The 27763-nt window shown below is 36.7% G+C and overlaps 6 protein-coding genes across 8 annotated transcripts; 5 read left to right on the top strand and 1 right to left on the bottom strand.

Moving 5' to 3' along the window:
• The first annotated feature begins 1748 nt into the window (after positions 1 to 1748).
• Positions 1749 to 4389, top strand: LOC132204375 (angiogenic factor with G patch and FHA domains 1). Of its 2 annotated transcripts, XM_059632860.1 has the most exons (10): positions 1749 to 1872; positions 1931 to 2091; positions 2153 to 2359; positions 2418 to 2645; positions 2793 to 2936; positions 2992 to 3139; positions 3191 to 3336; positions 3390 to 3545; positions 3680 to 4093; positions 4151 to 4389. In XM_059632860.1, exons 2-10 carry the CDS (start codon positions 1990 to 1992, stop codon positions 4298 to 4300), a joined length of 1695 nt encoding a protein of 564 aa, XP_059488843.1. In that variant the 5' UTR covers positions 1749 to 1872; positions 1931 to 1989; the 3' UTR covers positions 4301 to 4389. The 2 variants fall into 2 exon arrangements, with proteins under 2 accessions (XP_059488843.1, XP_059488851.1); XM_059632868.1 differs by having other exon boundaries at positions 1768 to 1874; positions 1931 to 2359.
• Positions 4390 to 4851: 462 nt separating this feature from the next.
• On the top strand, positions 4852 to 9115 carry LOC132205210 (alkaline phosphatase 4-like). The gene is made up of 8 exons (XM_059634150.1): positions 4852 to 4955; positions 5219 to 5442; positions 5514 to 5894; positions 6453 to 6681; positions 6735 to 6868; positions 6919 to 7117; positions 8190 to 8408; positions 8465 to 9115. Exons 1-8 carry the CDS (start codon positions 4895 to 4897, stop codon positions 8653 to 8655), a joined length of 1638 nt encoding a protein of 545 aa, XP_059490133.1. The 5' UTR covers positions 4852 to 4894; the 3' UTR covers positions 8656 to 9115.
• On the bottom strand, positions 5454 to 27293 carry LOC132203895 (bleomycin hydrolase). The gene is made up of 8 exons (XM_059632061.1): positions 27224 to 27293; positions 26248 to 26558; positions 25881 to 26191; positions 25667 to 25826; positions 25161 to 25387; positions 24982 to 25102; positions 24655 to 24926; positions 5454 to 5885 (listed from the first exon to the last, which is right to left on the bottom strand). The coding sequence occupies exons 1-7, from the start codon at positions 27231 to 27233 to the stop codon at positions 24711 to 24713; spliced, it is 1356 nt and encodes a 451-aa protein (XP_059488044.1). The 5' UTR covers positions 27234 to 27293; the 3' UTR covers positions 5454 to 5885; positions 24655 to 24710.
• Positions 9551 to 12164, top strand: LOC132203858 (alkaline phosphatase 4-like). Of its 2 annotated transcripts, none has more exons than XM_059632017.1 (7): positions 9551 to 9709; positions 9799 to 10019; positions 10264 to 10623; positions 10861 to 11181; positions 11448 to 11646; positions 11706 to 11936; positions 11992 to 12164. In XM_059632017.1, the coding sequence occupies exons 1-7, from the start codon at positions 9619 to 9621 to the stop codon at positions 12096 to 12098; spliced, it is 1530 nt and encodes a 509-aa protein (XP_059488000.1). In that variant the 5' UTR covers positions 9551 to 9618; the 3' UTR covers positions 12099 to 12164. The 2 variants fall into 2 exon arrangements, with proteins under 2 accessions (XP_059488000.1, XP_059487993.1); XM_059632010.1 differs by having other exon boundaries at positions 9580 to 9709; positions 9796 to 10019.
• On the top strand, positions 12701 to 19845 carry LOC132203849 (alkaline phosphatase 4-like). The gene is made up of 7 exons (XM_059631999.1): positions 12701 to 12860; positions 12914 to 13134; positions 17965 to 18324; positions 18639 to 18956; positions 19019 to 19217; positions 19275 to 19502; positions 19563 to 19845. The coding sequence occupies exons 1-7, from the start codon at positions 12773 to 12775 to the stop codon at positions 19733 to 19735; spliced, it is 1587 nt and encodes a 528-aa protein (XP_059487982.1). The 5' UTR covers positions 12701 to 12772; the 3' UTR covers positions 19736 to 19845.
• LOC132203844 (alkaline phosphatase 4-like) lies at positions 20687 to 24649 on the top strand. The gene is made up of 8 exons (XM_059631985.1): positions 20687 to 20955; positions 21212 to 21432; positions 22781 to 22973; positions 23115 to 23281; positions 23349 to 23672; positions 23836 to 24034; positions 24086 to 24316; positions 24398 to 24649. Exons 1-8 carry the CDS (start codon positions 20853 to 20855, stop codon positions 24568 to 24570), a joined length of 1611 nt encoding a protein of 536 aa, XP_059487968.1. The 5' UTR covers positions 20687 to 20852; the 3' UTR covers positions 24571 to 24649.
• Positions 27294 to 27763: the final 470 nt, after the last annotated feature.

The following is a 27763-nucleotide window of genomic DNA, read 5'->3' as shown; positions in this document are numbered from 1 at the left end:
AGCAATTAATTTGTTTCATACATACTTTTTTCAATAAATTTTTATACATTCCTGAATATCATATTTAAGGAAAATTTAAAATTGGTAAACAAAATTCCAAACTAATAAATTAATTTAAATAAATTAAACATTAGGAGTAAGATGATTTTTTAGCAACATGCTGGAAAAAAATGAAAAAATATTAATTTTTTAAATTAAATAAAATGACAATTTATAAAATAGCCTTCATTTACAAAATTTTGAATATAAGCTTACTTTAGCTTTGTGTATAAAACTCTTTTGCATTCTAAAGCAATAGGTTAAATTTAATATCGGAAAAGTTCTTCTTTGATCCTGATCAAGGTTGCTACACTGAACAATTGATTTGTCACGAGAGGTTCACAAGACCTCGATCAGACACCTAACAAAAAATCTCTCTGTTGTTCACAAAAATAAAGAGTGCTCATCGTCTTGCACTTATTTTAGATTTACCCACAGCTTTGAGGCTAGAAGAGAAAAGGAATTATCTTCAGAAGCTTGATCTTAATTATTTTCAAAGTATTTTTATTGGATTCTTACTATACGATAAAATAATTTTATTTGAAATTCAGAGGTTGATCCATTAAATAATTAATAAAAGTAGATTGTGAAATTATATCGGCATCAAGGGAAATTACATCAGTGTTTTTATAATATAATTCTCGGCATTCTTAGCCAATAAAACCATGTTTATTTCCGTTTTTCCTCGTAGTCATTTTTCTCTTGCCACATTTCCATTTTTGTACATTTTTTCTGTCTTCAAGATCAAAATCTCGGTTGCGCAAATCGCGAGCAGAGCAGAGGAGCGCCTTGTGTTGGGCGTGATGAGATGCTACGAGTAAAAAAAACGTGAAATCGCCAGTTGAGGTGAAATCAGCTGGAATAAAGTTCGTGCGTAAAAGACGGAAAGGATGTGGGCAAAATTAAATCGACATGCACAATATGTGGGCGCGAATAATTGCTCGTGCACGTGGGTAAATTCAGACTTTTTCGAATTCAAGGTCAGTTTATGACAAGCTCATTATTAATTTTGATAAAAAAAATCAAACGGTGCACCTGCTTAAAAAAGTGTGATGAGTGATAAAATGCAAATTCTCAATGGAATTGATAATTAATTTACCTACCACCTACCTGCAGCACTATCCTTCAATTATTCAATTTAATTTTGAATAAAATATTAAATTAATTATTAAAGAGTTTTTTTTTCAATGGATTGGCTTAAATGTGTACACTTTTTTTCTTCGAAAAATAGGATTTTACAAAAATCTACTAATAATTAATGAAAGCTTTTTAACAAATCATCCGCTAAATATAATTTAAAAAATTCAATTCAGTTAAATTTATTTTTCTCCTACCAAGTCAGGATATCAAATATAATTAAATCTTTGCAAATCATTGAAATATTAACAGGGGATATCAAATTAATATCAAAAACTTTTTACCAAAATACGAAATATTTCTTACTTACACTAGGAAGAGTGATTTTTATCTATAAAATGCATCTGCAATTTGCAAACAAAAATTTATGCTGCCTTTTGCGTGTCTCACAGAAGGCGAAGTGAAGAAAACGTGCTTTTAACTCTAAACAAACAAACCCTTTTATGTATTGTTATTTATATCAAAAACAACGAACAAAAAAAGCAAAAATGTTAATAACTGCCTAATTATATCAAAGTGGCGCACGTTCTTTTGGCGCGAGAAACGTTTAGAATTATAATTCGCATCCCCGACCTTAGTGGGCGCCACTGACATTGTTTTCATTTCCATTTTCTGGCAGTGGCTGGCGTGTTTGGTTTATTTCACGCTTTGGTATTAAATTTGATAAGCGCTCCGTTTTAATTCAGTTTGATAAACGTGTAATATCCTTTAAATTTTTCCGTCACCAGTTTAATAAGTTGATCTTTTTCCTCAGAGCTTGGGCGTCGACTGCTGCAGACCTTTTCCGTGTAGATTTTCTGGGCCCGAAGTTCGATGAAAATGGAGGTGGAGGAGCAGGAGGCGGACGAACCGCCGCCAGTTCCAGTTGGCGAAGGACAAGCAGATTCTGCTCCGACTTGCTCTACTGTCCAGATGGCACAGACAGCAGGTTTTCTCTGCAGAACGGACAAAACTAACCGAGATGCTTCTCCGACAGGTCACAGAAAAATCTCCAGAGAGGGAAGGCGCCAAGACGCCCGAAATGAAGGTGGAGGCCAAACTTCTGAACCCCGACCTGGCCGAGTTTGACGTTCCCGAGCACGTCCTGGAGCAGATCGGCGATTTGCCTCAAGTGCAGGAGTACATCGTTGACCTGAACAGGACCATCAGGTCTTTCAAAACAGCCACCGCGGCTCTGCAGCAGGTTTGATTCAAAAGTTTGACTCTTCAGAAGGTTGATTCACATTTGGGTTATTTTTCAGCTGCAATCGGGAGGAAATTCCAATGAGTCGCGAGGGGTTTTCATGCCCAAGAAAAAGAAAAAGGTCGAGCTTACTTCGGCGGCCGGAGACGAATCGTGGGTCACTGGTTTGTCCATCGCTGACCAGGTCAAGGAGATTGCCGAAAATGTCGTACAGGAGACTGGTTTTGTTTACCATGAGAGTCTTGGCCTTTACTACGACAACAGCACAGGCTACTATTACGATCAGGTAATTTAAAATGTTATCCTAAAAATGAAATTTATGGAGCTAATTTTATATTAATTTTTACCTCGATTTTCACAATTTTGTATTAAGATACATTTTTGATAGATAATTTACTTTAAGATTTTTATAATATCCATTCATTTTTATTAGAATACTGGACTCTACTATGATGGAGTAAACAAGACTTACTACACATATGACGAGAACACCGGAGTGTTTTCTGTTTATCACCAGCAAGAAGACAAAGACCCAGAGGAAGAGCGTCGAGAGCACTGGGAGCAAGAATTGGAAAGAGTAAATCAGAAAATTGAATTAAGAATAAAGAAATAATCAATTTTATATTTGATAGAAAAAGAGAGAGTTGCTTCTGGAGGTGAAGAAAAAGAATGCAAAGAGGAAGAAGGAGCAGAAAATCGAGGAGGAGGAAGGAGAGTGCTCGTCAGATTCAGAAGTGGATTCTTACGACTACTATAAAAAGAAGAAGTCGGCTAAAGAAAGTAATTTCACAAAAGTAAACATTGACTATTTTTTTATAAACTTTTGTTCAGAGTCTCGTCCGGTTCATCACAAGCTACCAACGGCTGATGAAATTGATCCTTGCATGCGACTTATTGTTCAGCAGACGGATCTGGAAAAGTTGAAACTGGGAACATTGTTTATTGTAACCTGCACCGGCGGAACTCTTGGTCGAGAGGTTGGATTTAACAACTAAATTTATCATTTTAAAACAATAAAAATTGTTTACAGGGAAGTCATCATTCTGTGACGGTTCCCGATTTGAATGTCAGCAAATCGCACTGCAATTTCTTGTATGAGGACGGAGGCTATTGGGTGGAAGACTCAGGCAGCACAAATGGAACATGGCTCAATAAGAAGAGGCTCAAAAAGGATAAAACAAAGCAGGTATGCTGAAGTACCATAGACTTTAAAACACGTTATAATTTAGAAATAATTAAAATTAAATTAATCAATAAAATTTTTAGTAAATTATAAAAATAAATTAAAGTTTATAAATAAATGTTATATATTTTGATCAGGTGATGCATGGAAGTATTATTCGTGTGGCCAACACATTCCTCCTATGCCACATTCACCCTGGCCAAGAAACCTGTGGCCACTGCGAACCAGGTTTGGTGCAGCAGCCAGAAGCTGTTTCTTCCTCTACTTTGGGTGAAAAACCGACTCACAAAGAGGAACTGCTTCGTCTGAAGCGCAGATTTGCCCTATCCGGAGTTGGCGAGGCCGACACGTCTCTAGCCTCGGGCTATGTGGACAGAGCTGACCGCAGAAGAGTGACGGTCGGTTCTCAACACCACGGTGAAAAGACCGAGGCGGCTTCCTTGGACGCGGCGGTGCCGCAGTCCAACAAAGGCTTTAAGATGCTTGAAAAGATGGGTTGGAAAAGCGGAGAGACGTTGGGCAAAGACGGAGTTTCTGGCATTGCTGAGCCGGTTAGTCACAATGGGCACTTCATCAATTTTGATTTATGCGAACTTCTGATTTTTTAGATTAACATTGATTTGAGAGCAGACAAGACCGGTTTGGGGCTTGATTCGATTCCTCTGCCGCCAGAGATGGACCGCAAGGACAAGAGGCGGAAACAAGCTTGGGATAAAGCTCGTGATAGGTTTCAGAACATCCCAACTCCACCTTCATGAAAATCTACTTGATTCCAGTTTAAGCATTGTTTTATCTTCAATAAAAATTGTGTCGTAATAGTGTGTTCAAAACAAAGATTATTCTTTATTAGTACATACCAAATTAAAAAAAAAATGTATAATTTCATTATTTTAAATCAATGTTAGTGCCAGACTTTTTTAAATCCATTGAGTGAAGAAAATGGGCTTTTCAATATTTAAAATAAATCATTATTTATTTAAAACAGCTTTAAAATATTTTTTCAATGATAACAAGAAACACTTTAATTTTAAATTTGGTGCAATCTCAAAAAAAATCTGCAGCAACAAAATTATGCAATAAGTGACTCCTTTTGAAGGAGAGTCAGTTTGGCTGTCAATTGCCGATCTGGAGTGTCGTCGGCACTTTTTTATGTTGGACTTAATTGTCATTCCGTGGAGCACAATGCTTTGCTTTCACCTAAATAATAAAAATAGCGCGATCCGCTGATTGACGGCGGTTGCACAACTCGGCACGCCGCTTGATTGTTGCTGGCCAAGGCACAAAGGATAACGCTAAGGCCGAGCAAGTTTATCCAATACATTATTCATTCATCCAGCGGAGTCGCAATAAGAATGCAGAGTCTGTTGTTGCTGCTGCTGCTGCTTCTAGCGTTCACCGGGGCTGCGCTCGAAGGTATGGATTTTCTTAAAAGGGCTCTGACAAGTTGCAGAATATTTTATCACTATATTTAATAATTTTTTTTCCAAATGAAAGCCATCGAGTAATTTTTGCACATCTGCTGATTTGGAAACTTTTATAGTTATAAAATCTGTCAATTGTTAAAAAAATAATTTTTTTAAATGGTTTGAACCGTTACGTGAAATCTTGAAAAATAATTATGATCTTTTAAATTAATGTAAAAAAAAAATAGATATAAAATTATTAATAATAACTAGATCGAGAGCACTGGATGAATGTGGGCCGAGTCCATCTGAAAAACATTCTTTCCAAGCAGCAAAACAAGAACCTTGCCAAAAATATAATCATCTTTGTCGGCGACGGCATGGGCGTTGCGACGGTGACGGCGGCCAGAATATTTAAGGGTCAGCAACAAGGTATGGTCGGAGCTGAAAAGGGTTCTCTGGTGTGGGAAACGTTTCCAGACGTCGGTCTGGTAAAGGTAACTCCAAATTTTCTCACAACATTTTAAAATTTATTCAAAAATTTCCTGACGCAAAATTCCTGACACAGACGTACAACGTTGACAAGCAAGTGCCGGACTCGGCGGGAACGGGCACCGCGATTTTCACGGGGGTCAAGACCAACCTTGGGGTGGTCGGGGTCGACGCCAGGGTGGCCAAGGGCAAATGCGACGCGACCCAGGTGCGCAAGGCGGAACTCGAGTCCATTTTCAAGTGGGCGCAGGCGTCGGGCCGGCTCACGGGCTTCGTCACCACGACCCGGGTCACGCACGCCACCCCGTCCTCCACCTACGGACACACTCCGCACCGAGAGTGGGAATGCAACGCTAAAGTCCCTCCGGAGGCGGCCGACTGTGTCAAGGATCTTGCAAGGCAACTTGTAGAGGACGAGCCTGGCCGAAATTTGAGGGTATACAATATGCTGGAACAATAAAAAATATACACAATTAATTTGACTCTATGATGCATTTAATTAATAAGAAACAAAATTCAATAAGTTTGTGTTTACATTTTTCTAGTTTTGGTTAATTAAAAGCTCTAAACATTGTTAACAAAAAACAAAAAATGATTTGCTTCTCTTCTCCTTTATATTTTAGCCAATTTAATGAAATAAAAAAAAATATCACTAAAAATAATTAAAATTTAATCAATGATGGTGTTTAAGTTTCTAACAATAATTTAATTAAAGAAGTGAGAAATTTTTAGAACTACATCATTTATTTAAATTGACTAAAATAATAATGGATACTGAAATACCAAAAGATACTTAATATGAACTTTTTTAAATTTTTTTTTTTTTTATGACTTGAGTCGAATAAATCAAAATAACAATAATTTTATGTATTTTATTTATTCTTTACTCGTTGGTAAAATTTGTTTCATTAATTGGATAATAATCTATGTTTTTCATTTTATTTTTTCAATTCCAATTAGAACCAACAAATTATGTTAACTTAACATCAACTCTATTATTATGTATGCTTTATTTAATGTGTTGAAGTTTTTAAATTATTTTCAGGTAATTTTTGGCGGCGGTTTGTCACCGATGGGAGTCGTGAATTACACAGGGCCCGACGAAGAGGTTTGCAAAAGAACTGACGGCAGAAATTTGGCACAAGAGTGGTTGCTAAATAAAGAACGTGCAGGTTTGCGTGCGAAATTTGTTCAAAACTCTGGCGAACTTGCGAGTGTCACTTCTGAAAATGACGCCGTTATGGGTTTGCACTTTTTTTTTCATAAATTTTTTTGATCCTCAAATTCTGATCTGCAGGTTTGTTTGCTACGAATCACATGGATTACGACGCGGAGAGAGAAAAAGGGTCCGAGGGCAGTCCATCCCTGCTCAACATGACTGTGACTGCGCTGCGATTGCTCAAAAAGGGACCAAACGGATTCGTCCTAATGGTATATTTAACAAAAAATGTCAATATGAAGTTGAAAAATAAGCGAAACAGGTCGAGGGAGGGCTGATCGATCAGGCGCATCATCTGAATTACGCGCGCTTGGCGTTGATGGAGACCGTTGGAATGGAGGCGACAGTCGAAGCGGTCCTGGCCATGACCTCAAGAAAGGACACTTTAGTTATAGTGACTGCTGATCACTCGCACACCATGACAATCAATGGATATCCAGCACGTGGCAATGACATCCTTGGTAAGAATAAATAAAATAGTAATAAAACTATGAAAGAGAAAAATGCTGGCACAATATTGAGCAAAAGTGCATTTCAAAATCTGATAAAACATAAGCTTTTCTATTTATTTGTTACAATTTAATATGCCTTACAGATTTGCAAATTTTCAACACATAAGTGCGAATTTTAACCAAACTGAAAATTGAGCTAGTCACTAAAATTTGGCAGTTTTAACTATGCAATTAAAATTTCAAAAAAAAAAATAGAAAATTTGATAAATTTTTCCTGCAAGAGATTTTCTAGCGCAACAAAGTTTGAATTTAATTCAAACACTCTTAATGGTAATTCAAAATTCACTCATTTGTCTCCTGCCAAAAAATAGAAGTTGTCTTAAATTTAATTTTAACGTTAGTTCTTTGTTAATCTATTAAAGGTCAAAATATAAAAAACTGCTTCAATCAATAATTTACAGTAACCAAAAATACTTTCTTGCTATGTTGAGGGATGATGAGAGGAGGAGAAAATTTTGTTGACTTGAATTTGGAAGTTTTGATTGCCATTAAATCACCAAAATTCAAATTATTTTTCTCAGATAGTTGTTAGTGTGCGTGTGTTTTTTCTGTTCTAATTAGTGTAGTGTGTCTTTTTTTGTATTTTAAAGTGTAAAAAGCTGTTTCAGAGTTTAATTTTTAAGAGAGTTGAAACTGTGCGAGAAAAACGTGGCTTTAAAGAATGGAATAAAGACCAAAATTAAATTTTACTTTTAATTGAGAATAATTTTATTTTTAAAATAGCTCAAAAAATTAATATTTTTGAGTCACAAAAAATCAAAAGTCCACGTTGCTCCATTTAACCTAACTTTCCGGGTTTTTATTGAATTTTTTATTTTTGTGACTCAAAAACATTAAATTTTATTTTTGAGCCATTGTAAAATTAATTTCTCAATTAAAAGACAAAATTTTGGTTGGTAATCCATTCATTAAAGCACAGTTTCAGTAAAACCATGTAAAAAAACCTCTTACTAATTATTTTTGTTTATTTTCATGAATGTATATTATTAATTATAATTAATTAATTTTTTATGTTAAAAAGGAATGGCCCACAACAATCCCAAGAGGCAACCTTTTGAAACATTGACGTACGCCAATGGCCCTGCGTATCACCAGCACCTGAACAACGGCACCGGAGAGAACCTGTGGCTGGACGCGGGACAAATGTCCAACCGAGGGGACCCGCGCTACATGCACTTCGCGCCCATCTGGATCAAATCGGAAACGCACGGCGGCGAGGACATCGCCGTTTACGCAACCGGTCAGTCCGTCAATTTCAATCCAATTTATCCGACTTATCCACTTGACGTGTCGCAGGCCCCTTTTCGCATCTCTTCAATGGGGTCCACGAACAGAATTACATCGCGCACGCCGCCAGCTGTGCCGGCCACTTTGGACCAAACGCGCATTTGTGCAAATCATCATCCTCGAGCCACCAGGTGAAGCCTCTTATTGGACTGGTCACACTGTCTTTCATGATCAACGCGTTTCTAGTCAAGTTTCGGTGATTTTTTTAGTTTGATTTGAATAAAGAAATCTCATTTAATTTCAAATTTTAATTTGTACGCATGAGCATGAAGGATTCATTCATCATTTTGGTTATTTTATAGCAAAAAAAGTCTCATTTTTTTTTTATCAATTTTGTTTAAATAAAAATTAAATTTTAAAAAAAAATGCGGAATTAATATTATCGCAAGGATAATCACAGCACTGACAAACCGGATTGGAGACGTTTTAATTTTAATTGCTATAATAACACCTGCAATTTATCTCTGTCTGAATATTTGTGATTCTTGTTGAGATAATAATTAGAGTAATTGTAATCAACCCAAATAAAAATGTTTTAGTGATAATTATACTCTAATTATTATCTCAAATAGAATCACAGCCTGTTTATGTTGACCTACACCAATTAATTAAGTCATGATGGAATTGTGATTTAGAAAAATAAGCAAAATAAAAAAATATGCTAATAAAATCTGGAATTTTACAACTTAAAAAAAGGCTGATCCACGAAAAATTCAAATTGCAGTTTCTTAACTTTTGTATCAAAATTAATAATTATGTAGTTTTCTGCTGCGTAGTCCCAGCTTTTGTACCAGTTTGAATAGCTTTTAAGATTAGAAGCCGGGTGAAAGTTTCCAAGAACAAAATATTAGCACTTGGGTAGAGTATTATTGTCAGATTGTGATAGGTACGGATCGTACTCGCGTGATTCTCTGATTGCACTTTACTACTTGTCTTTTGGGCTGAGATTTTAGCAATCGTACTGTAGAAATTTCACCGATTTCTATAAATTTTATCTGATGTTTCGTGAACTTAACACTCAGAATTAAGGTGAAGTAAACAAGGTCGATTAACTGCTTATCATTCATTGGCTAAGAAGTTTTGAGCAAAAATTAAAACAACGTGAGGTATAAATCGGAACGAATATGCAAGAAATCACTTAGAAGCAAATTAGGCTTTTCAAGATGCGGTCCCTTCCTTTGATTTCTCTTCTAGTCCTTTTGGGGTCACTAGGATTTTGCGAAAATATTCCTATTGCCGGGAGTAAAATTGAGGGTGAGAACAAATCAATTTATTATAAAAGATTTTTTTTTTTTTAATATTATTATTAAAACTTGCCATAAATATAATATTTTTAAAAGCAGATAAAAACTATTGGTATGAGGAAGGCAGATTGCGTTTGGAAGAAGTTTTGAGGAGAACGCAGAATCTCAACGTCGCCAAAAATGTTATAATTTTCATTGGCGATGGAATGGGTTTGCCAACTGTGACTGCTTCTCGAATCTACAAGGGACAATTGGCCGGGCAAAGTGGAGAGGAGGCCAATCACTCTTTTGAACTTTTCCCAGACGTTGGGTTAATCAAGGTATTTTACGCATAATATGCAACCAGCGCAGAATAACAATCGCAATCAAATAAAATTAAAAACCATAATAAAAAACATAACTTCCATTTAAACAATTCAGATTGATGCAAAAATCAAGATTAACAAAATAAAAATTATCTTCAATGAATAAAATTATTAAATCTTGAAGAATGTTGCTTTGAATTAAAACGATTGCTAGGAAATTTCAATGTTTTGAAAGGGACAAAACACGTCTATTTTTTAGACGTACAATACGGACAAGCAAGTCCCAGACTCTGCAGGAACAGCGACTGCCCTTTTCTGTGGGGTCAAGACCAATTACTACACGGCGGGGGTGGACGCAACAGCAACTCTGGGCATCTGCGACCCTGTGGTCAACGAAGGGGCCAGGGTCGATTCGATGCTGAAATGGGCTCAAGACGCTGGAAAGAAAACTGGGCTTGTCACGACGGCCAGAATCACGCACGCAACACCGGCGGCTTCTTATTCGCACGTCAACGACAGGAATTGGGAGTGCGACGGAGAAATCCCGGCGCAGTATCAAACTTGCACCAAGGACATTGCGAGGCAGTTGGTTGAGGACTCGCCTGGCAAGGACTTAAATGTAAGTAAGCAAATTCAACAAAAATTATTGTTGAATGTATATTATTTTCAGTTCAGAAATTTTGACAGAGAAAACGAAAATTCAAAATTCTCAAAACGGAAATAATTTGGTGTCCTGAGTGAGATAATTTGACTTTTGTTGCTCAGTTTTAAAAATTGAAGTTAAATTTATTAAAAAGAAAAAATAAAAAATAAAACTAAAATAATACTAAATTAATTCGCGTTTGAAAAATTTCAGGTCATTTTCGGAGGAGGATTGCAGCAATTGGGTTTTGCAATCGGTGATGTCGCTTCCTGCATCAGGACCGACGGCCTGAACCTCACCTCGAAATGGGAATCTGATCGCCTGGTCGAAGGGGTGAGTCACCGATTCGTGACCAACAGGGGGCAGATGGAAGGGTTGAGCACCGAGGAGAAAGTTCTTGGACTCTTTGGGTATGGTCACATGGACTACGATTTGGAACGAGACACCAGTGTCAACGGATCTCCTTCGATAATTGACATGGTCCAGAAGGCCATTTCCATGCTGGAGAGTGCAGCAAATGGATATGTTTTAATCGTGAGTAAAAGTAACATAAACTTAATTTTCTGCAAATAAATTTGAAACTTTAAAATAATAACAATAATTCCCTGAATTTGAAAGAATCAAAGAGAAATTTTGCTCTAAGATTGGTGTTAAAATTTTAAATTTTATGTTATATATTTATTGAAAAAATAAATATATCCACATAAATAACTAATTTTATATATCTTTATTAAATAATTTTTTTAAGCTATCAGGTTCGACTCTTTAAGCAATTATTTCTATATGTGGTGAATTTTAAGGTTGAAGGTGGCCGGATAGATCACGCACACCACGACAACTTCGCGAAATTGGCCTTGGCCGAGGCTGTGAAATTCGACGAAGCGATATCTGCGGCACTGAATGTCACTTCGCGCGACGACACTCTTATTGTGGTCACCGCCGACCACTCGCACGCAATGACAATGAATGGATATCCAGAGAGAGGAAACGATATTTTGGGTATTGGCGTCTGAACCGTAAAAATAACTTCATCAAAATAAATTTCATGTAAAACTTAGGATTTGCCCATTCGGAACCGGAGAAACAGCCGCTTTACGAAACGCTGACCTACGCCAACGGACGCGGATTTAATGTTCATCGAAAGGCAGGTGCCATTGCTGCGGGCGAATATCTCTGGAACGACCTTTTGCTTATGACAGACAGGGAGGACCCAAGGTACAGACACTTTGCGCCGATTTACGAATCGTCTGAAACTCACGGTGGAGAGGACGTTGCGATTTACGCAATTGGTAAGTATTCCTTTTCATTATTCTAATCAAATTTTTAAAATTTTAAATTATTTAGGTCCATATTCGCACTTGTTTAACGGAGTGTTTGAGCAAAGCTACGTTGCTCACGCCGTCAGTTGCGCCGGAAGGTTTGGACCAAGTGGCACATATTGCCAAATTTAATTTTAAAATAATTTTTGATGATAATTATAAGATAATTATAAGAATAAACACTTAATTTAAAAATCATATTTATATGTTTAGGTTGGTCGTTTATTTTAATTTATCACAACTAGAACATTACGCGCTAAATTTGAAAAATAAAAATAGTTTACAAAAATAATATTGAATACCCAATTTCTGTTTGCAAATACTGAATGTTTCTATTTTTGAAGGGTATTTGGTATTTGTTATATTGATCATGACTTTGATAACATAAAGAGTCTACACTTGAATTAGAAGCTTTTCCCTCTTATCAAACATGAGATAAATTACTGCACGTGCTGAGTTCCGAGAATAAGGATTACTTACTATTCCAACATTGCGTCTGCAAAACAGGCAATGAAACAAATAAATTGTTTGATGCATCGACGTTAAAATAAAATTTAGAATAAAATACAAGAAAAAAAGCGTAACTGAACATGAAAAAATAAAAACAATTGGATGATTATTCTAAGCGTTACATCAAACGTAATCCAATTAAGATAACCACAAGTGAGAAATGCGTTGGAACTTTTGAATTTAAGATAAGCAGCACACGATTATGATGCAAATGCTATAAATTGGCCTCTGTAAGAAGATTTCAGATGATTCCAAGCTGAGAAGCTTGCAACTTTGTAGCCGGGTCGCTCTGGAAAATGAGGGCCATCAGTTTGATTGTTCTCTGTGCGGTCGTGTTCCACTCTGCGGTGGTGAGCGAGAAGTTGCAAGTGGTCAGGGTTGAGGGTAATTTTTTGCATAAAAAAATTGTAGGAAGAATTTTAATTTGCAATATCCAGACAAGAATTTCTGGTACGAGGAGGGAAAAGCGCGCATCAGGAACCAGAAAGAGAAAAAGCGAATCATCAACAGGGCAAAAAATGTGATTGTTTTCATTGGTGACGGCATGGGGTTGACAACAGTGACGGCATCGCGAATTTACCAGGGACAACTCAACGGAGAGACAGGAGAAGAAAATTATAACTCATACGACCTTTTCCCAGACGTAGGATTAGTAAAGGTATAGTTACAATTGTGTTTATTAATGTACCACCGGGCATTCTCTGCCCAAATACATCATCCATACATTCAATATTATAAATTGCATTGATTACAAGAGAGAGAAATTACATCAAAAAATACAAAGACAGAACATACAAAGTAAATAGCCCTGAAATTGATATTGTTTATTATAAATATTACTTTTTGTTTGTTTTGTTTTTTGCCATCATTACAGACCTGTTCATGTCGTCAGCACTTTGTCGCTATTTATTTTAAACTAGTCTTTTATCTTAGACATAGCCTAGCTTGTACTGTTTTTCTTTTACGACTCAGGAAAGGTGGCCTCCTTATTGAACTTATTCATTTTCATTTATAATTGTTAATTTCTCACAGTAATTATTTATATTTATTCAAGTAAGATTGCATCAAATTATTTTTGAAGACATTAATATTTTCATTCAGACACCAGTTCGCCTGCAACGCATTCCATAAATGATAGCTCTGCATTTTAAAAGAAAAATCACCACAGTCAAAAGGTGGCAGCAGAAAAAGTTTGTGTGATCTAGCAGCTCTCGAATGATGCTCATCTCGCAATAAAAATAATTCTTTTAAATAGGGTGGGCTATTTCCATGCAAAGTTTTATGTGTCATAAGAAGTATGTTAAGCTGCATTCGCTCCTCAACTCTGAGAATTCCTGCTTTCACATAGAAGGGTGTAATTCGATCACCAAACTTGACATCATAAACATATCTTAAACAATTATTTAATGCAACATCAAGTCGTTTCAGACGCTCCTTTCTCACATCACAGTAAACTATGCTGCAATAATCTAAATGTGGGAGAATTAAACTTTTTAGCAACTGTAGCCGTACCTTTTGAGGCGTAAAATTGCGAAATTTATTCAGGTTATTCAAAGTGCTGTAAATTTTCTGACAAACAGTTGAAATCTGCTTATCCCATCGAAATTCTTTATCAAAATGAACTCCTAAATTTTTAAACGTGTCTACAAATTCAATATTAGAATTGTTAATTGCCAGCGGAGGAAGAACATTAAAGTTTATTAATTTATTCATTTGAGGAGAGGAAATTATCATAGCTTTAGTTTTTGCTGCATTCAATTTTAATCCATGCCTTTCGGACCATTTTGCCACATCCTGCAAAATTAAATTCATAATTCCTATTGCATCAGCTAGTTCTTTCACTCCACATTCAATATACAGCTGAACATCGTCCGCATACACATGATATTTACACCTGCTCTTAAAAATTCTGTTTATATCAATCATATAAAGTGAAAAAAGAAGTGGACCAAGCACTGAACCCTGGGGCACTCCACAATTTAATTCAGCCCATTTGGAATATTTTCCATCGCTGCCTTTTACTGCTTGCTTTCTGTCAGAAAGATAATTATTAAACCATTGCAAAACAGGCGGTGAAAAATTTAGCTGGGAAAGTTTTCTCAGTAAGAGTTTATGATCAACGGTATCAAAAGCCTTAGAATAGTCAAGAAAAACCATTAAAACAACTTTTTTGCGAAAAAGCGCTGCCCTTATATCCTCGGCTATTTTCAGCAAAGCGGAAGTCGTGCTATACAATTTTCTGTAGGCAGATTGAAACTCGTCTAAATAATTATTATTTTTTAAGAATTCCTGAATTTGTTTGAACACAATTTTTTCAACGACCTTCGATATTGTGCTTAAGAGACTTATTGGACGAAATTCACTTGCTTTGGAAGGGATGCGCACCTTTGGGATTGGACTTAGAATTACTTTTTTCCACGCACTTGGAAATACAGCCATCTGTAGAGATGAATTAATAATATTAGTGAGCGTTGGCATCAGAACACAGCAAATTTTCTTTATCATGCTAATACAAATTTTGTCATGCCCCTCAGCTGCCGAAGTAATGCTGAAAATTGCTTTTTTAATATCCACAGGGTTTGCATAAGAAAAGTGAAATGGTTCGTTATTCTTTATACCTGGAATTACATAATTATTATCAATTTTAGCAAGCTGGCTTTGGTCGCGCACTACCGTCAGCTCTTCTACCATAATATCTAGACTAACAGGGAGACTTGCATGATTATGTTTTGATTTTATCAAGCCCATATTTCTAAGTTTACTCCAAATTTGGCCTGAATTATTGAGGGAACTTAACTGATCAAAAACTCGGCTTCTATAAAAGGTTAAAATCAACTGCTTCACTCTGTTTTTAACAGCCCTATAAACATCAAACAGATATCGATTGTTTTTAATACGACGAGCAAGGCTCAGCAGACGATCACGGTGGGATATTTCGGACCTGATTTGCAAGGGAAGTTTTGGTTTAAAATTTTTAGGCACACATCGCCTCTGCAGTGGCACAAATTCATTATAAAAATCAATGAGCATTTTATTAAATTTTTCAACTTTGCCATCAATCGTTAGTTCAGCTCCACATAAAAACCATTCAACATTTAACGCCTTCTCTTGTAGAAAATTATTATCTGCTGCAGAAAAATTCCTATACATTGCAAATTCACTCTCAGCCTCAATTATTTTTGAGTCAAAAATCGCAAATAATATTTCATGACTAGATAAAGGATTAAGCAATTTTCCGAAATTAGTGCAATTTAACATGTCCGAAACAAAAATAGCATCAATTGTTGTAACTGCATTATATGATATGTGAGTGTCTTTAATAGGCAACCGATTAAGACTTAGATCCTGCAATTCTGTTTCCAGTTCTTTACCTTCACGTGATCCATCTGCAAAATTGTAGTTAAAATCTCCTAAAACAATCACATTTGCATATTTAGCACTCATTTCATTCAATTTATTCAAAAAATTAGTTAATTTTGTTAGTCTGCTAGGGCGCCTGTAAATTACTGCTACTAAAATATTTCCATTCACCTGCTCCACTTCACACAAGATATATTCTGTAAGTTGCAAATTATTATTTTGCGGAGATGCCGCTAGTTTCTTATATTTTAAACCTTTCTTTAAATAGATCGCTACTCCACCTCCTCGTGCACCTTCCCTATCATTGCGTAAAATATTATAACCAATCACATCAACTAGGTTATCTGCGTGCTTATCTTTGAGCCAAGTTTCTGAAACTCCTATAATATCAATTACTTTTTCAGCTAGCAAGTGACGAAAAAGCACAATGTGGTTTACATCAGCAAGGGATTGCGCATTAAGAAAAATTACTTTGAGAAATTGGTTTTGAGAAACATAATCATTAATGCTAATATAATCATTTTTATATATAAAAGAAAATTTTGATTTTAATTTTGCTTCACTCGCTTGTCTCTGCTGCTGCTCCGGGTCGCGTCTCCCGCATTCTTTATCCTTCTGCTGCCTGTACTGTCGCTGCGGGGTTTGTGAAAACCCGCGCTCGCAGTTTCTGTTTCAATGGACTCTAAGTCTGCACCTAAATCAGTCGGTGAGTGTGCTCGCTTTTCCGGCCGCGCCTGCAAATTATTATCAATTCCTGATATTTCTGTAAAATTCTGTAGCCAGTTTGGGTCAACTAACACCTCAGGATTAACAAATTTATTTCCAATGATCAGTCCATTTCGCCGAATTTTGCTAACTACACCTTTTTCTTTAGCAGCTTTCGAAGCAGCAACAATTGTACGTCTCACCGCCTGCTCCTCTGGTGTTAAATCGTCCCCTATAGTGACGCCTGTTCCTTTTAGAGAAGCTACTTTAGACATAATTATGCGCTTATCAGATTGAGTTTTAAACTTGACCAAAATAGGCCGCTTAGCCGCATCAGATTTTCCTATTCTATACATTGCTTCAATTTGTGGCAACTCAGTTAATTTAAGCAAGACTTTAGTGACATGATTAAAAGCAGTGTTAATTTCAGTAGCAGTCTTAATTCCAAACACAAGAATATTATTTGCACGAGCCGCTCTCTCCAATTGCGCCAATCTTTTCCTCAACTCTTTATTATCTTCCTGTAAATTTTCCATTATTTTCTGCCGCTCCAAATTATGCTCCTTTATCTCTGAAATGTCTGACGTTATTTGATTAATTTTGGGTCCAAATAAATCCATAAATTTCTGCATTCGTTCATCAACGACTTCTCCAAATGCCTGCAAATCCTCTTTTGAGAGGGGTCCAGGATTTAGTTCCACATCCGAACCACAAAGCAAAATTATAAGCAAATACGCGCCACTTCCTAAAACCGTTCTGAAAGTAGTTTTTAATACATCAGTTGCAAATAGATGTCGCCTATCTATCAAGATAAGCAAAGGTGAGTGACCGGAGCGAACACTGTGTGGCAGCAGCAGGTGAAAAGATGGGGGGTCAACGACCCACCCACCAGCACCAACGCCATGACCTCTCCTCCTTTGCTGCTTCCTCAAGGCCGCTCTGTTTACTATTTTTCCTAAATTACCGTAACAAAACCAAATGGTCCAGAGTGGAAATCTCAGCGGCCTTACATCCGAGGCGGCCGAATCGCAATGCGAATTGAACACTTGGCATTCACGTACCTTATTTGCACAAATTCTGCTAGATTGGAGCTCAAATGATGCAAAAATCGTCAGAAAAAGTAGCAGCGACTGCACTACTGCAGCCGTGCATCTGGCCATTTTCCCCCTCTATAGGTATATGTATTTAAAAAAAACTATGGATAATTAAAAAAATTGAGTGGTATTAAAAGGATTGATTTCTTAAATTTAAAAAGCATGTGTAGGAATAGGAACTTACAAGAATGTTCTTCTTAATATAAAAAATCCAAATAATTTTTTAGGCAACTTATATCAATTTTATAAAATTTTACTGAAAGAAGTTTCACTTCCTCTGTTTATACAATGAAAAGATTAATATAAAATTTTATTGCCAATTTTTCCAGACTTACAATACGGATAGACAAGTTCCAGACTCCGCTGGAACGGCAACAGCCCTTTTTTGCGGCGTCAAAACTAAATATTCCACCATTGGTGTGGACGATACGGTGACCACCAGTGAATGCGACCCAGAGATTTACGAGGGCGCCAAGGTCGATTCGATTCTGAAATGGGCCCAAGACGCCGGAAAACTGACGGGGCTCGTGACCACGACCAGGATCACACACGCCACCCCATCCGCAGCTTATGCGCACGTCATGGACAGAGATTGGGAGTGCGACGGAGAAATTCCCGAACAATACCGCGGTTGTTTAAAGGACATTGCAGTACAATTGGTTGAAGATTCGCCTGGCAAAGACCTCAATGTAAGTTGATTATTTTAAGTGCCCAGTTTTTATTTCAGAAGTATTTTTGAAACTTCATACACTGATAAAAAAGCTCCAATAGATGACGCATTTTTTAACTTAAAAATTGTTTTATTTGAAATTTGAAATGACTCAAATTGCATGTTTTTCATTTCAAAGAACAATTTTATGACTCATAATTCATAATATAAATTTTTATTTTTTTATTATAATTTTTAAATTAGAATTTTGCTTTTTAAAAATTGTTTTTCATTTTCAATCGTCTTCAAAGTTAGATTGAAAATTTCAAAACTAACGTTAAACCAAAAAATCAGGTCATTTTCGGAGGAGGTCGGCAGCAACTTGGATTCGGGAATGGAGATAGTTCTTGCGAAAGGACAGACGACCGAAATCTCACCACCGAGTGGGAGCAACTTCGCGTAGAGGAAGGTGTGAGTCACCGATTTGTGACGACCAGAGGTGAAATGGAAGAGCTCCAGGACGAGAAGAAGGTCCTCGGTCTGTTCAGCTACGGACACATGCCCTACGACCTGGAGCGAGAAACTGGTCCTGAAGGACCACCGTCCCTAGTCAACATGACCGTCAAGGCAATCAGACTTCTGCAAAAAGCTGAAAATGGCTTCGTTCTAATTGTACAAAAAAAAATTGAATCGATTGAAAAATAAAATTGACTGGTTTCAATTAACTAATTAAGGTTGAGGGAGGAAGGATCGATCACGCTCATCACGACAACTACGCGCGACTCGCCCTGACAGAGGCTGTTCGATTCAACGAAGCCGTGGCAGCCGCGGTCCAACTCACTGACAGCGACAACACCCTGATCGTGGTGACGGCAGATCATTCTCACTCACTCACAATGAATGGATACCCAGACAGAGGAAACTCGATTTTAGGTAAAAATAAAAAAATATATATTTGATTCGCTAATTAAATAATACAAATTTCACTAGATTTCGCCTATGATGAATCTGACGAGGGGTTAATTTATGAAACTTTGACCTACGCCAACGGTCCTGGATACAACACGCACAGAAAGGAAGGACCGATTGAAGCTGAGGAATCTTTGTGGAAGGACGTGACGCAGATGAATCGAAATGAGCCGCGGTACAGGCACTTTGCCCCAATTTACAAAGACTTGGAAACTCACGGCGGCGAGGACGTCGCTATCTACGCAAGTGGTATGTTCTTTATTTTTTAAAGCAATAAAATTTAATTTTTATCAAATAAATCATTTTTAGGTCCATTTTCCCACTTATTCAATGGCGTTTTTGAACAAAGTTACATCGCGCACGTGATCAGTTGCGCTGGAAATTTCGGACCCAGTGCCGATTTGTGCAACTCGTCGATTTCTGTGAAATCTGCATCCTTTCTAGTCATGTTCATGTCCTTCCTCGTCAAGACTCTCATTTAGTTGATTAATGTAATCGCTAATAAATAGGATAATAAACCGATCAACTCATAAATATCTTACGCTTGGAATAAGCAATAAAATACCAATCTCGATAAAAACCTATTTATTGTGTAATCATTAAATGACCAAATAACCTCAATTAAGATGTTTATTTTCAAGGACTGGGAAGATTAATTTATAATTTTTGTAATTACGTAACAAGCCGCAATCCTCAATTGGATATGTAGATTGACGGAAGATTAAAAAAATGTATGCGCTTAGACTATTCGTGATTCATGTGACAATAATTAAGAACTACTTACTCCAATTTTAAGTGAGGAACATTTCATACCTCCATATTAGTCATAATTTAATTACAATATATTTCAAAATTTATAATAATCAGAAAAAAACATTGAAAGCAATGGCGGAAAGGTAAATTTCATTCTCAATTTTTGTTTTATTTATCAAATCAATCTCTCAGTAAATTTTTACTCCATTACAAACATTGATCGATCGTTAGAAAAATCATCACAAAAAAAAACACTTATGTATCAATCTGTTGAAACAAAGACTCACGACAGCCGCCAGGTTTATCTTAATCACGTGAGAACTGCGCTTTCTGCACGCCAAATTCAAGCTGGTGATAGGCGAGCAACTCATCAACAATCAGGAGGACGAGAGCTCTGCCACTTTAGCAGATAGACCATGCAGGTCATGAATGATGCGCTTGTATAAAAATCGCGCGTTTGATGGCTGCATTTATATTTCTAAATTTTATATTGCTATAAGTTGGCCACGAGTGCACTAATATAAATACACGTCGAATGTTATCAAAGTTAATGGTCTCTCCAAAGGTTGAGCACGTGGTCTGCACAACCTAATACTTGGCAAACTGCATGAAGCACAAAGATAACTAATCTAGCCGACCATAATGTAATAAAATACCTTTTGCCCGTCTCCCGTGGTGAATAAATACTCCATGCCGCTCCATGCCAATGAAGAAAAGTGTCAATTCACGTTGCGCGGAAAGTTCTGGCAGTTTTAATTATTTTAATATGGAAGCTGAAGCTCCATTGAGGACCTTTTGATTTTACTTAAGGTTTTGCTTTCTTACAAAGAGAGAATTTAGATCGGAATGAGGGCTGTTTTGGTTGTCACATTTCTTTTTGCCGTCTGCGGCGCGGCACCCTCTGATAAGAAGCAAGAGACGGAGATTCGCATGGTTAAAGCCATCGAAGGTAAGGGAGGATTTTTAAATTCTTAAATCGATGTCCAACAATTGTGATAGGTATTATTCATTACATTTTTGTTCAAATTTGCAGAAAATCTATAGAATAAGTTGTGTTCAAATTATTTAAAACTGAATTTCAGGATTTTCTGGATTTTTCTCATAAACACACGTCATAAATTTAATTTTTTCTTGAAAATTAATATGGAATACCAAAAAAAAATTAATACTTTTGAAAATATTTCACTGTATTTAATTTTTGCTAGACAAGGAAGTTTGGTTTGAAGAGGCACAGAATCGACTTGACAAAGTAACAAAAAAGAAGCAAATTGAGAATAAGGCAAAGAATATTATTCTTTTCATTGGAGACGGAATGGGAATCGCGACAGTTACCACATCCCGAATTTACAGGGGTCAACTCAACGGTAATACTGGCGAGGAGTCGTTCCACTCCTTTGAGCTGTTCTCCAACGTTGGCCTAATTAAGGTGCGTAATTTTTAGAAAATTTGAATTCAATTTTTACTAAAAAAAAATCTAAGGCAGTTTTTTTTTTATTTTGACCCACTTTTGGCATGGGTCAACCAATTTGGATAAAATTTGGCAGGCCAATTCCTTTAGGTGTATAGAGATAAAGTTTCAAAGGATTTTGAAAAATTCTCAAAATTGCCTACTTTACAGGAGCTCAAAGTTAGGCATTTTTTTAAAAGGAGATTTTGAAAATCGAAAATATCTCGGTTTCTGTTAGAGATACGCTAAAAAGTATAAAAACCAAAGTTGTTGGGATTGAGACGACCTACAACTTTACTATGGTGCCCAAAGTCGTAAGCCAAAGTTCAAGGTCACTTTTACCATAATTAATTTTTAAATTTGCTGCTGAAGTGCCTAGTACATCGATATTTTTAGTTTCAAAATAGCCAAAAGTTGCGTATGTTAGTAGGGAAGAACATATTAAAAATTGGTGATAGTATTTTTTTTAGTTAAAAAGTTATTCAGAGTCAAAGTGTGAAAAACGTGGTTTTTCGAGCATTTATTGTGAAAAATTTCCTTCCATCGGTGATAACTTCAATTGTATTGGATTTAAAACAAAAATCCAGTTACCAAAATGTTTCTGCTGATGTCCTCTTTCAAAATTTGTGTCACACTACTATTTATTTTTTGAAAAGGTCACAGGTCACCGGGGTCAATGAACTTTTGTGACCTGGTTACCACGTGCGATACATTATCTAAAAGAACTTGTCAATGAGATCATTTTTTGTCATTATACATTATGTCCTAACTCTAACAGAAAAAAAGTTATTGACGTTGAAAATAAATTTTCACAAAAAAAGCTCGAAAAACCACGTTTTTCACACTTTGACTCTGAATAACTTTTTAACTAAAAAAAATACTATCACCAATTTTTAATATGTTCTTCCCTACTAACATACGCAACTTTTGGCTATTTTGAAACTAAAAATATCGATGTACTAGGCACTTCAGCAGCAAATTTAAAAATTAATTATGGTAAAAGTGACCTTGAACTTTGACTTACGACTTTGGGCACCATAGTAAAGTTGTAGGTCGTCTCAATCCCAACAACTTTGGTTATTATACTTTTTAGCGTATCTCTAACAGAAACCGAGATATTTTCGATTTTCAAAATCTCCTTTTAAAAAAATGCCTAACTTTGAGCCCCTGTAAAGTAGGCAATTTTGAGAATTTTTCAAAATCCTTTGAAACTTTATCTCTATACACCTAAAGGAATCGGCCTGCCAAATTTTATCCAAATCGGTTGACCCATGCCAAAAGTGGGTCAAAATAAAAAAAAAACTGCCCTAAAATAAAATAATTTCAGACGTACACAGTAAACATGCAAGTTCCTGATTCGGCAGCAACTGCTACGGCCATGCTTTGTGGGGTCAAAACGAACCAAGAAGTAATAGGGTTTGATGCCAACGCTATTTATGACGAGTGCAACTCGGAAATCATAGGAACGTCAAAGGTCGAGTCTCTGTTCAAGTGGGCTCAGGATATAGGAAAGAGAACAGGTGAAATTTTTTTTTTAATTTCAAGGATATGCTTATCGGGTAAAAATATTGGTGATTTTTTTTGTATGTAAATTAAACAATTAATTTAGAAGAACGTTCTGGCAGTTTAAAATTATTTTTAATTTCAAATTTAAATCCAAGGGGTGGTCACGACGACGAGAATCACCCACGCAACCCCAGCGGCAGGGTACGCTCACATCAACAACCGAGACTGGGAGTGCGACTCGGAGATTCCGGAAGAGTACAAAAGCTGCACTAAAGATATTGCTCGGCAACTTGTAGAAGACGAGCCAGGAAAAAATCTGAACGTAAGTGAAATATTTAAAATTTTCCTCACAAAATTACATTTTGCATTGACATATTTTTCAAATTTAGGTCATTTTTGGCGGAGGACTGCAGCAGATGGGATTTGGTTCGAGTCCAAGCGAGAGTTCCTGCAAAAGGACCGATGGCAAGAATCTCACTTCGCAATGGGAGAATGACAGGGCGACTGAGCGGGTCAGTTACGGTTTTGTCACCAACAGGGAGCAAATGGAGGCGCTCAGCACAGAGCAGAAGGTCTTGGGTTTGTTTGGCTATGGGCACATGTCATTCGATTTGGAAAGAGACACCACGCCAACGGGATCTCCTTCCATCGCCGACATGACAGAGAAGGCCATTGAATTGCTCCAGGGTGCGCAAAACGGATACTTTTTAATGGTAAGAATTATTTCACGGAAATGTTTTACTTCGAAAAATGAACTATTATTGCATAAAAAAAATCTGGAATGAAAAAATGAAGAAAAGAGTAAAAAAAACATGGAATTTATTGTTCAAGTGATGGCAGTAAAAAATCAATGTGTTTTCCTCATTTCATTGACAGGTTGAAGGAGGAAGAATCGATCATGCTCACCACGGAAACTATGCAAGGTTGGCTCTTGACGAAGCGGTGAGATTTGACGAGGCGATTGAGAAAGCGTTCAACATTACAAATGAAGACGACACTCTGATCATTGTCACGGCTGATCATTCCCACGCAATGACCATGAACGGATATCCCGAAAGGGGCAACGACATTTTAGGTATAATTAAATAAATGCGGCCAAGTTTAAAAATTAATTTTCTATTTAAAGGATTTGCTCAAAAAACTACTGACAAGGAGTTTGCTTATGAAACGATAACATATGCGAATGGACCTGGATACAATGTACACAAAAAGTTGGGCGCTATAGCCGAGGGTGAATACATGTGGATCGACCCCAGCACTTTGCAAAACCGAGATGATACGAGATATGGGCATTTCGCCCCTATTTACGAGTCAATTGAAACGCACTCAGGAGAGGACGTGGCCATTTATGCCAATGGTAGTTTTAACAATTCAGAATAACTGATTGATATGAAATTAAAACAAAATTTGCAAGTCTCATAAATCTTTCATTTTGCAGGGCCGTTCTCTCATCTGTTTAACGGAGTATTCGAACAAAGCTATGTGGCACACGCCATAAGCTGCGCTGGAAAATTTGGTCCGAGTGCAGATTACTGCAATTCAGCTTTATCAGCAAGGCCTTCTGCACTTCTATTGTGTTTGCTTATCATTGTCAGATCACTATTCGCCTGACATTGATAAAATATTGCCCAACTCTCCCATAGCACTGAATGTACAATCTCCAGAAAATAAAAATTAAGTTTTTTCTGTACTCACCAAAATCTTATCTTGTTGGCCTTAGTTTAATATCCTGTGGTATTTAGTAGGCTTTTCTACAGTGCCAGGGTGCCCATGGGGTCCCAGGCAGGCAGCACAACAGGTTTCTGCTGGAAAATGTCCAGCACCTCTTGAGGGACAAATTTCTTGTCCACAACCACTTCGTACATGAACTCGTCAAACCAGCGCTGGGTCATGAGCAAATACCCTTTTTCGCCTCGGTCGTCACCCCAGGAATTTTCCACTCGCCATTTGATAGGCTTGCCCTCATCCTAAAATTTAAATTTTATTAAGTAAAATAATAACAATTGATTTCTATATAAATACATCTGTGGAGACGGCTGTGAAAACCATGGCATGAGTCATCATGGAATCACCGTACTGAAGTCTTTCGGCTTTGTCCAAGTTCAAGTAAACTTCTTCGCCAAGTAGACTCTTCCAGTTATGCCTTTAACAAAATTCAACATAAAAATTACATTTTAACCTTTTGTCATTTTCTACCATACAATTCAAGGTCAAGTAGTCCAGCCTTTCCAGCAAATCTCTTGTTGACTTCACAACCAAACCAAACAGCTTCGTTGGCCTTGATGGACTCCGCTGCAACCTTTGCTAATAGCTCTACAGGCTGATTGTTGTAAATGGTTGTGCGACCTCCAACCATGTTGCCCAAACAGTCCACGGTGTAAAGGTGGCCATAAGGGTTTGACGGCCTTGGGTCAGTGACCAGGCAAACCTACATTCAAACAGCCATATAAAATTTGTGCTACACAAGCAAATAATATTGTTAGATGACGAACCAAGCTTTTCCTTGTTGTAAATATTTTCATTTAAAATTTGGAAAAAATAGTTCAGCTTTTATTTTCAGCTACTAATTTTTTGTATTGAGATAGAAAATAGGGCTTCAGTTGGCATTAGATGAACTTTTTTTGAAAACAATTTTCTTAACAAACAAAAGCTTGTGTTTCTTTCAATGCATGATAAAAATAAAACGGTGCATTTAAATATTAATGACCTTTTCGTCCAAATTAAAAATTGGTTTGACATGTTGCTCATAAAATTGCTGAGGTGTGATAGGGCCGATGGAGTTGTACTTTTTTGTCTTGTTCAAATACTGCCAGGTGAATTCTGTTGGCGGTACTCCAAGAAAGATTGAGACAGTTCGATAGACAAACCTATCATGATTTAGATTAATATATTTTAATAAAGGATTTCAAAGCAAAAATTACTTCATTTGTTTTTTTATGGTCGGAAGAGGATCTTCTCCAGCCTCTACCAGGTTTCTCAGTTCCTTGGCAAACTCACGGAGTTTGGACTTGAGGACTGAGTTGAGCCTGATGCTGGATTCGCAGGAAAATGACTCGGGGAAGCACTTCTTGGGCACTAGTCCGTGCTTTGTGATGAGGTTAGCAACCATGTCCCACTGACCACCATCACAAGTGGGGTCGTGGAGTAAGAAGGAGACCAGGCGGCCATCAACGGCCTCCCCTCGCTTCACAGTCTCAACAATGTTGTGAAGGAAAAAGTGGCACCGTTCGATCTGAAAACAATTATTTGTAATAAACTAATAAAAAACTGAGAATAATTTAAATTCACCTTGTCCCAAAAGAAGAGGTGGCCTTGGCTGAACTCAAATTCCTCAATGTTCATTGCCTTGGCAAAGGGAAGCCGGATGACGTTGAGGGTGGCAAAGAGCCAGCAACGGCCAGAGTTCTTCTGGTCGGTCATCGGCTTGATTTCGGCTTCGACTTTGTGCTCAAAGACGTGCTGCGACACTTCCTGCAGTCTCTGTCTTGAGACGCACACTTCCTGAGGGTCAGCCCTGGTGCACGCATTCTGGGCAACCACATTTTTCTCGTCTGAGAAAAACTCGTCTTTCAAACTCGTCAACTCTTCCAAGGTAAGTTCTGCAAAATTTAAACGATAAATAATCATTTACTTCCAAATGCTTTAACAACAGTTTTTAATTTGATTTAATTGTGTTTAATATTATTTTACCCACCGGTCAAATTTTGCAACAAAAAATATCATGAATTTTGAAAGTCAAATTTAGGTCAACGGTATGACAAACAAATAAAGAACTATCAGGCTTGTTTGATTATTATCTATTTACATAATAGTTTGCAAGATTTGCTTTTTTTGTTTTTGATTTATGGAACCTACGTCAAATAAGGACGGCCTGAATTCTAAATGTAAGCAATGCATAACGTTATATATATTGCTAACAAATTTATAATTTAAGTATGTTACATAAAAACGATTAACTTCCAAAAAAATTTAAAAATATATAATCACATTAGGTGTACATGTGTTTTTATAATGACAATCGGTGAAGAATTATAATTTGTATCGCTTTTCTACACACACAGTTCACTTTCGAAAATAGGGCTGAGGTGGGGCATAGAAATTTTGCATTATTGCGACTTCTGCAAATAAATTTTTTCAACTATAAAAGGTCGAATCATCTTTGACCGTTAATTAGGTTTTAAGGGAAAGATTTATTGGGTCTGAGAGCTTCTCATCCCCGTAAAATGTCCAAAAATAAGGGAGAGATTGGAAAGTGTAGACTCACCGGTAGCCATGATTGTTTATGGTTTAAAAATAAAATTCAGCCAATCCTGTGAGGCGCTGCAGCTCTCTCTTGGAATGGCGCGAAACTAGCTTTTCCTGCGCAGACAAAAAAAAATACAAAATATTTTAACATAATTATTATCTCATAATCTTTTCCATTATTTAGTATAGAAATGGAATATAAATTTATAATCATGATTAAATTAATCTGATTGCATTTAGAATACATCACTAGGTGAGGAATGAAAAGAACATTAGATAATTAGGCATAGATTAAAGATGCAGCTGTCATGTTTTTTTATTTATTGCTGATGCTCTAAACGTCTAAACAAAAGAATATTCAAATGAATAGAAAAAATTAAGAAGAGTAGGTACAAACGGCAGTGTGAAAAATTTATTTACACATCGACGTCTTTATTTGATTGCATCTCATTGGTAAAACAAAGATTATCAGAGTTGAAATATATTGTGATCAAAAAGTAATTGCACGGCAACTTATATAGGGCTCTGCAAAATGATTTTTCTTATTAATCTTTTCAAT

Source organism: Neocloeon triangulifer, unplaced genomic scaffold (genome assembly GCF_031216515.1).
Source record: "Neocloeon triangulifer isolate White Clay Creek 2 clone unplaced genomic scaffold, ASM3121651v1 ptg000002l, whole genome shotgun sequence".
Classification (NCBI taxonomy): Eukaryota; Metazoa; Arthropoda; class Insecta; order Ephemeroptera; family Baetidae; genus Neocloeon; species Neocloeon triangulifer.
Note: the sequence above shows the minus strand (reverse complement) of the source record. Positions and strands in the feature narration are given on the sequence as shown.

Coding starts and splice junctions, on each gene's coding strand:
- LOC132204375 (XM_059632860.1), top strand. CDS start 1,990: ATGAAAATGGAGGTGGAGGAGCAGGAGGCGGACGAACCGCCGCCAGTT. Junction 2,646..2,792: donor CAGGCTACTATTACGATCAG/GTAATTTAAAAT, acceptor CATTTTTATTAG/AATACTGGACTCTACTATGA. Junction 2,937..2,991: donor GGGAGCAAGAATTGGAAAGA/GTAAATCAGAAA, acceptor TATATTTGATAG/AAAAAGAGAGAGTTGCTTCT.
- LOC132205210 (XM_059634150.1), top strand. CDS start 4,895: ATGCAGAGTCTGTTGTTGCTGCTGCTGCTGCTTCTAGCGTTCACCGGG. Junction 5,443..5,513: donor CAGACGTCGGTCTGGTAAAG/GTAACTCCAAAT, acceptor TTCCTGACACAG/ACGTACAACGTTGACAAGCA. Junction 6,682..6,734: donor TGAAAATGACGCCGTTATGG/GTTTGCACTTTT, acceptor TCTGATCTGCAG/GTTTGTTTGCTACGAATCAC.
- LOC132203858 (XM_059632010.1), top strand. CDS start 9,619: ATGCGGTCCCTTCCTTTGATTTCTCTTCTAGTCCTTTTGGGGTCACTA. Junction 9,710..9,795: donor TGCCGGGAGTAAAATTGAGG/GTGAGAACAAAT, acceptor TATTTTTAAAAG/CAGATAAAAACTATTGGTAT. Junction 11,647..11,705: donor GAGAGGAAACGATATTTTGG/GTATTGGCGTCT, acceptor TGTAAAACTTAG/GATTTGCCCATTCGGAACCG.
- LOC132203849 (XM_059631999.1), top strand. CDS start 12,773: ATGAGGGCCATCAGTTTGATTGTTCTCTGTGCGGTCGTGTTCCACTCT. Junction 13,135..17,964: donor CAGACGTAGGATTAGTAAAG/GTATAGTTACAA, acceptor CAATTTTTCCAG/ACTTACAATACGGATAGACA. Junction 19,503..19,562: donor CGTCGCTATCTACGCAAGTG/GTATGTTCTTTA, acceptor AATCATTTTTAG/GTCCATTTTCCCACTTATTC.
- LOC132203844 (XM_059631985.1), top strand. CDS start 20,853: ATGAGGGCTGTTTTGGTTGTCACATTTCTTTTTGCCGTCTGCGGCGCG. Junction 23,282..23,348: donor AGCCAGGAAAAAATCTGAAC/GTAAGTGAAATA, acceptor TTTCAAATTTAG/GTCATTTTTGGCGGAGGACT. Junction 24,317..24,397: donor CGTGGCCATTTATGCCAATG/GTAGTTTTAACA, acceptor TTCATTTTGCAG/GGCCGTTCTCTCATCTGTTT.
- LOC132203895 (XM_059632061.1), bottom strand. Junction 25,388..25,666: donor TTTTTAATTTGGACGAAAAG/GTCATTAATATT, acceptor GTTTGAATGTAG/GTTTGCCTGGTCACTGACCC. Junction 25,103..25,160: donor GGACTACTTGACCTTGAATT/GTATGGTAGAAA, acceptor ATTTTGTTAAAG/GCATAACTGGAAGAGTCTAC.